At 35.9% G+C, this 8,034-nt stretch overlaps 1 protein-coding gene across 1 annotated transcript; it reads left to right on the forward strand.

Moving 5' to 3' along the window:
- Positions 1 to 323: 323 nt before the first annotated feature.
- On the forward strand, positions 324 to 6,295 carry LOC132614805 (hsp70 nucleotide exchange factor FES1). Its single transcript, XM_060329350.1, has 8 exons — positions 324 to 656; positions 1,489 to 1,580; positions 3,105 to 3,255; positions 3,897 to 4,024; positions 4,182 to 4,340; positions 4,431 to 4,613; positions 5,526 to 5,732; positions 5,809 to 6,295. Exons 1-8 carry the CDS (start codon positions 446 to 448, stop codon positions 5,827 to 5,829), a joined length of 1,152 nt encoding a protein of 383 aa, XP_060185333.1. The 5' UTR covers positions 324 to 445; the 3' UTR covers positions 5,830 to 6,295.
- Positions 6,296 to 8,034: the final 1,739 nt, after the last annotated feature.

Genomic DNA, 8,034 nt, shown 5'->3' on the forward strand with positions numbered 1-8,034 from the left:
ATACAAAACAATTTCAAAGCCAGACATATATATTTGAAATTATGCTTTGACACCCATCTTTGGAGTCAAAATTTTCAACTTTAGTCCATTAGATCTGGAGTTGATTCCAAAGCGGCTAAATATTAAAGGCTTTATCATTTTCGGTTATGTCTTAAATAGGGTCCTCCGAAAGCAAGCGGTTATTTTCCTGCCAAAGTTTTTAAATAATAATAATAAAAACATAGCCACGTGGATGATTTCAATTGGACAAACATGTTGGATTGACGTAATATAACAACCATCTTAATAACTGAGAGCTTATATTATACTCCATTAATATGATTTCAATTGGGCATTTATTTTACATTTTTGAAACATTTCTATATATAGTAAAGTAATAGAGAGTGTATATATTTATTCAAATAAATAATCTTAGACAGTTTACAGAGCTAAATAATCAGCAACAATGAGGAAATTAATTTTCATAGCAGTTCTAATGGTAGTGGTAATTGCAAATTTTGCAAGTATAGAAGGTACTACTGAAGTAGCTACAGGTACTACTGTTGTTCTTATTGAGTCTAACCCTAAGGAAGATGGAGATAAATCAGCTATGGTACAAGAGGAAAACATTGATGGTGGTTTCTCTTCATTAGATGGAATGTTACAATGGGCTATAGGTACTTTCCCTTTTTAACCTTTTGTACTTTGGTTTTAAATTGTAGTAATTGTGAAGCTCAAATTCAAATATTTTATTGTTGGTAATTTCGCCGGGTCTGAGTTTTGGTGGACAGAGTTACTCGGTATCTGTGCTGGTAAGAGGTAGAGACGGAGTCACTATTTGAAGTTTATGGGTTCTAAATTCTATAGTAGTTAGTGCTGAAATTTGCTTTCAGATATTGCAGTAATTTTTTTTAGCACAATAAGTTGCTTAGGTTTAGAATCAACTTGAAATTAATATCTAGTATTAGATTGTTTAAGTTGTAACTGTTGAAGCTCAAATCAAATATTTTGTTGTTGGTAATTTGTTCCTATACCTGAGAACCCAATGCGAGTCTGGGTGGATAGAGTTAGTCGGTACCTGTGCTGGTGTTTATGGGTTCTAAATTCTAGAATAGTGATATTAGGTGTTTCTCTATCTACCAAGATAGGGGTAACGTCTGCGTACCTTCTACCCTCCCTAGACCCCGCTTGTGTGATTACATTGGGTATGTTGTTGTAGTGATATTAGGCGTTAGTAACTGGGTTGTGAATCTAACTTTTTATTTGGACTGAAACTACTCGGTTCGGCTGAACCCCTATGTTACCTTTTGGCTTCGCCCTTGGTGGGAGGTGGCAGTTACCTTGTGGAATTAGCTGGCCCCGATGTGGTGTTGTTGTTTTTGGGGAGAAAGAGTCAATTGATGAACTGCTGTTTAAGTAGAATTGAAAGATAAATTACTTATAGAATTGCTTAATTTTATGTTTACCCATGCGTAATGATTTGGTTTCTTGCTAAATTGACATACACAGGGCATTCAGATCCTGGAGTACTAAAGGAAAGATCAGAAATGGCCCAACGCTTGTCTCCAGAGGAGCTAAACAATCGCCAGACTGAACTAAAGGTGCGTTAACAAGCTTGTGATTCTTCATTTGTGCCTTAATGTTTCTGATACCCTTCTCAGTTAACGACTTAACAAGTAAATGTATATTATAAATAATATGTCAAACTTGAGAAATTGAAGTATTCAATGTAGAATGTATTATTGCAAGCAGCTGGACTGCTTGAGTGTAGGATTTGGCAAAATTATGGTGCAACGTGATAGGAAAATGAATAAATGAAGCTTGCAAGTCAAATTGGTTGGATCTTGGAAAGCTGAATATGCCTCAACTTGGCCTAATGATGTAGTATCCAGATGCTTATGGCTTAAATTTTAGCTAAGTTATCAATGATGGTTGAGAAAGGGCAAAACTTTTATTGTTCAACTTCACTTTATTGACAGTATATTGCTCAGACTCTTCAAAAATGTTGATTGGCGCATGTCGGATCCTCCAAAAGTAGTACATTTTGGAGGATCTGACACGGGTGCGGCAACATGTTTGGTGATTGAGCAACATATTGAGTGGCATTTGCACGAATGTGCAACTCTAGAAAGGTTGCATGTCCATCTCCTACTAGACTCATGAGATTACTGTTAGCCCTCTCCTAGTATAAGAAGGAAAGGTAGTTCTTGGAAAATAAAATAGAACTTTTTTATGATTACATGCTTTTTACTAGGCTGATCTCAATAGTCTTTGCATGAAAGGCTTGCTTACTTTGATCTGATAGGCAAAGATAGTATGCATATGTCTAAAGTAGGAAATAGGGAGGGCTTTGGATTACACTCTTGGTTCTAGCTAAAGTACCAAGATTTGAAGAGAATAAAATCAAAATTGTATAGATGCTAGTAAAGTGGTACATTTATTTAATCCGTTTAATTTTCTTATTCTAAGTATAATGTCTATTGTATTATTCATGAGAATGCGAGCCTACGACCACTCAATTTAATTTGTCATTGATACATCGCATAATTGAAGCCACCCAATGCTCTGACCACTATATATTTAGACATTAAAACAAGCCTTTTCGATGTAAGAAAATGCTTATAAATGTGGGGAAAATCCGAGCTCATAGTATTCTATTTAGAACCCAATTAAAGGGCTCTAGCATCTAATTTGAGCGCGGTTTCTCCTACTATTTGTGTGAAAACCTTACCATTTCTTCTTGCATTGCCATTTTGTATTGGGATAAAGAAGGAGATTGTATTAAGTAGTATGTGAAATTATCTTGTTTCTTCCCTGATTCCCTCAGTATAAGCTAATTACAACCAGTTTTTGGTAGCCTAGTGGTAGTTTTGGGAGCCGGCACTGATAATACATAGGCAAGGCTCTTCTTTACCTGTGTATCCTTCTTGTTTCCTATTTTAATTTGATATTTAATCTACAAAATATTTTTTCCACCTCACTTATGTCCCCAAAGAAAAATGAAAAAAAAAAAAAAACTTTTTGCCACCTCTTGCAATCATATTAACACCAAACGGTCCTTCTTGTTAATATGCTTTTGTTTTCAATTTGGTTTTTTATATATTTATGTGTTGTTTCTGCTCCAGGAACTGATGGAGAAGCTAAAAATGCCCTCAGATGCACAGTTGATGCTGATTGCGGTTAATGATTTAGATAATTCATCGCTGCCCCTTGAGCATCATCTTCGTGCCTTAGAGGAGCTGTTGGTACTTGTTGAGCATATTGATAATGCAATTGGTATGTATAGTTCTCAGCACTTCTTCTGCTACAGATGTTTGTCTCTTTCAGTTTTGGTTTTATGGCTTGTGACCTAATAACAACTGCAGTAATTGATTAGCATCTATTTTTACATAGAAACAGTATTCCAAATAGACACTCTTCCAAGACCGAATAAGACAATGATAAAATCTTTTGGAGGCTCGAACCAGCAGCTGCTTATGTAAGCACACAGCTGACCTCTTAGGGGATGAACAATCAGCCGTTCTTCATCTTACTTTTTTTTTATAACCATGGTGTCCCGGCCAGCTTGCGTGCACCTTGACTAAATCCACGGGGTACCTGTTACCTTCTACCAGCACAAGTAACATGTAACTCTATCCACCAGACAGATGGGAAGAAATCACCTAGTATTTTTGTTTCCACTGGGATTTGAACCTGAGACCTCATGTTATTAACCCATTTTATTTACCACTAGACCACACCCTTGGGTGCTTTCTTCTTGGTTTTTATGCTGCTTCTCAATGATGCTTTATGTGTAATGTGTGTACTTGTTAATGTTTTGAGGATTCATCAGTAGTGTTCCTCTGTACAGGCATTAAAAGAAATTATTGAATTCACATCTACATTTTTCTTAATGCTTACATAAGTTTTGTTTCCAGATCTGCAGAAACTTGGAGGCTTCAGTGTACTTATAAGAAAACTTAATGATTCTGAACCAGAAATAAGGACTGCTGCTGCATGGGTTCTTGGCAAAGCCAGTCAAAATAACCCCATTGTTCAGAAGCAGGTATTGGGTTTTGCCATGCTTTTATACAAGTTCTCCATATACAAATTCGATCTTAAATGCTTTAATTTCTTTGTGGCTTTCAAGTTTCATTTGTGCATTTTCTGTGTATATTCTAAATTTACTGGCTATAATACTATGCAATGACTTTTGCATTCAGGTCCTGGAACTTGGAGCATTGACAACGCTAATGAAGATGATGAAATCTCACACCACTGAAGAAGCAGTAAAAGCTTTATTTGCTATTTCAGCACTAATCAGAAATAATTTGAATGGCCAAGATTTGTTTTATCAGGAAGCTGGAGATACGATGCTTCAGGTGATCCAAGTGAAGTTCGAGTTAAAGTCATCATGCAGAACTAGTTAGTGCTGGCTGTGCTTAATTGTCTTCCTCTGTTTTTATATGCAGGGTGTTCTTAGTTTAAATCAGGATATCAGGTTACATAAGAAGTCACTGTTTCTTATTGCTGATTTGGCCGAGAGTCAGCTGGAGAATGAGAACACAGCTGGAATTTCCTTTTTTAGCAATCAATTGTTACTGAAGGCCATGGTTGATTCAATGGCATCGAGCGATCTTGATCTCCAGGAAAAGGTTTGTATAGTCTTTAATGTGAATGAGCATTAATCTCCAAAGTACCTCAATTGTCTAAACTTCTTATGCACCCCTTAGGTTTCAAATATTAGAGACGATCCCCACCTTAGCAATTTTGAAGTGTTCACGGTCTTTTTACGTAAAATCTGCAGTTGCATCCATCATCATTACAGTCCTATACCTCCAAAGTTAAACCCCCACATCCCTGCAAAGGACCTTATGCTTTATCTTAACTAAATCACCTACCTTCAATTTTTGCAAGTGGCTACATCAGTTTGTTGTACACTGCTGTTTGATGGTGGAGTGTTGGTTAGATGAGAGAAGTAATCGGTAGAGCAATGTCTATTTCCAAGATTGTTTTCATTGGGTCTCATTCTTCTTTCCATCTGTTTGGGTTTGAGTATGGGTCAAAGTCCGACGGGATGATAGTGGGATCAGTTCAAAACAGTAAATTCAACTGTGATAGACATTCAACTGTGATTTTCTTCATAGGAAAAGTTTGGGTGGGTTATGCAGAAAATGATCAAAGGTAAAATTTTGAAGAAACCTGTCAGCTGTGCGAGGATAATATCCTTGGGCATGATGTGGGCTCATTTTCATCTTTAATGATGGAAAATATACTCGCATTTTGGTGTAGGATCAGGAATTGAACAGAGAGAAAAAACATCTTTTCATGTTTTAACTTGGTTAGGCAGGTATTCCAAACAACATATCTTTATGTAGATTTACATCTTAATTGGTAAATGTGCACATAAAACTTGTTTTATTTTAAACTATCCCTCGATGCTTTCATATCATTTTCTTCCTTGGTAAATTAGACAGGCCTCTGTGATATAAAATAGTGCCGTGCTTGTTGATGACATTTTAAAAGGTCTGTTATGGGCTTGACATGTGATATTGCTTTAACTGCAGGCCCTTTATGCAATTAAAAACATACTACTACTTAGATCGACGGAAGTTCTACTCTTCAAAGACTTCTGTAAATTGAACGAGGCACTTGAGAGGACAAGGAAAGAGTTGCAGCAGTTTATGGTTGACGAAGATCTTAGAGAATACGCAACGGATGTGGAAAGTCTTCGCAAAGAAGTTGAGCTGACCTTCCTTCAAAAGCTGGATAAGGTGAGGAAAACATTATTATAGATTTCTTTTCAGTTGAAAGTTGAACTTGGATCTTTGCTAAAATGCGAAATGGCAGGTTACACTAGCTGCAATATGATGATGGGTTATCGTGGCAGTTTCTGGTTTGATCCGGTTTTTGAACTTTATGCTGCTTGTATTCTGCTCTCTGGGGTAGGGGCGGATGTAGCCAAGTGGATCGATATCTTCATGACACGCCATTGGTTCATCTGGACATGGACTTGAATTTGGTACATCGTCTGCTTAGGACCATATAGGACTAACTGTTGGATGCATAGGTCTGATTTGTTTAATGGCATTGTATTGAATTTAAGTGTTACAAAAGCAGTTTTGGCAGACCGTGAAGTGCGAAAAGAGTGACAGTAAAAGTTTTGCAGTGGATTGTTATTAATTAACAAGAGTTTCTGATTGCTATGAGCAAATATTACCGATGATCAGTTTCGTCTTGTCCTTGTAGTTTGGTGCTAGACAATGTATTTCGTATTTGAATGAAATGAATCTGAATAGAGCAGAATGAATATGGATGATTTATATGGTCTCCCAAATTGAGGTGATTTGTGCCATTTCTTATCGTGTTTCTCTTTTTTGCCTGTTTCTGGGTAGACAATAAGAGAAAATATTACAAAATAATGGATGAAATGTTTGTTTGATAGAAAAAACTTCACATTGAAGTCTAAATATGAACATTTAAATCAACTTGAACTCTTAGAAATTGTGTAAGTTGTATAGGATAATGCTATTAATAGAATGGTCACATTTTGGAACTTGACCAAATGAAAAAGAGTTTGCATACTATGGCATAAGATGAATATAAATGGAATAATGTAGTCACTGAGGATTCATATAGACAACACCAACTTATTTGGGATTGAGGCATAGTTGTTTTCCAAATTAAAGAGAAGTGGCATATAAATAGAGACAGAGAGTGTATTATTCTATTGAATAAAAGAACAATTTAGGACCTCTGTTTTGTTCTAAACAATATTTAAATTGTTCAAATATCAACTTGGATCCACTTCAGTATAGTATAATGACCTGAAATCTTATCTTAATAGCTGTTTCTTAACCAAATTAGATACCTAATGGGTTGAGTATGAGCTGATGTGCAAGAGACTAGGAGAGTGAAATGTAGTTACAGATCAGTTTAGCCCTATAATTATCGAAGTTAGTTGTAGAATTTTGGGTAATTTTTTTAACTTTAGACCTTTAAGAGATATCAAGTAGTTACATAGTGACTGACACAGTTATTTAAGTTTGTTAGTGTATGGTATCTATAGTGAATAATATGAACATTTTACCTAGTTTTTTTAGCATTAGTTAGTGAGTGATTTATACACAACATCTTTTTAGGCACAAGCAAGCCTATGATCGATCAATGTGAACTACTCGATATCTTGAGGCAACACTATGAAGATTAGAAAGTTAAAATACGAGAAACAATAAGAATGAAAGGGTCCTCTTTTGTTTTTTCAATTGAAATGTTATACTTTGTTACAGCTAGACTAGTGATATTATTAAAACCATCCATTCAGAGTATGAGTTATCGCACATTGGAATAAGATACATGTGCTGCTTATGGTGGATATATTGTTCTGCAGATTACTGGTAGATTCGGTTGCCAAATTCCAGTACTCACTTCGACATCCCATGGAATTTTTTGGCAAGATGCTAACACTAATGAGTTTGAAGAGGTGAATCTAGTGGCTATAGACTAGAATCTGCTTGGATTACATTCTGACTTCTCCTTAACAAAAATTTTTAAGTGGAGAAAATGATGTTTTTCCAGGTTCAGTGGGATACGTTTGAAGATAACGACGCTCATGACGATCTTGTTGATGAGGACCAGGGTGTTTTAATAACTGTTGGTTTCTTGCCAGGATTAACAGTTGATTTAATCCCATTAAAAAAATCTCGGGTAATTCTGTACTCCAGTACAATCCTAACATTTTTACAAATATGTCTGCCTTGTTCAGAGAAATTTGAACCTCCACTCTTTAGCTTGATTCTCATTTCGTTCATGAAGTTCCTACTTGGAATTTTTAATGGGTTGAATAGTTTATATCTACTAGAAAATTTGTGCTAACTTGATTTAAATTGGGCTACACTAACTTGGGGAGAACAAACTTCAGGGACTTATCAGGGAATGCTCGTTCTCTCGTTCTAGATCACCACCAATGGGGGTTTTGTTAATTTTTTGTAAGTCTTAAGTCTCGTAAGACCAATCATTTTGTTACTTCTAGCCCCCGTGACAAAGCAGTTTATTCTCTACTTGTCAAAGTGATGA

Source organism: Lycium barbarum, chromosome 10 (assembly GCF_019175385.1).
Source record: "Lycium barbarum isolate Lr01 chromosome 10, ASM1917538v2, whole genome shotgun sequence".
In the NCBI taxonomy this organism is placed as follows: domain Eukaryota; kingdom Viridiplantae; phylum Streptophyta; class Magnoliopsida; order Solanales; family Solanaceae; genus Lycium; species Lycium barbarum.

Bases quoted from the DNA above. Each gene is read 5' to 3' on its own strand.
- LOC132614805 (XM_060329350.1), top strand. From the start codon at position 446: ATGAGGAAATTAATTTTCATAGCAGTTCTAATGGTAGTGGTAATTGCA. The intron at 1,581-3,104 runs GTGCGTTAACAA...TTTCTGCTCCAG, and splicing joins ATCGCCAGACTGAACTAAAG to GAACTGATGGAGAAGCTAAA. The intron at 3,256-3,896 runs GTATGTATAGTT...TTTTGTTTCCAG, and splicing joins GCATATTGATAATGCAATTG to ATCTGCAGAAACTTGGAGGC.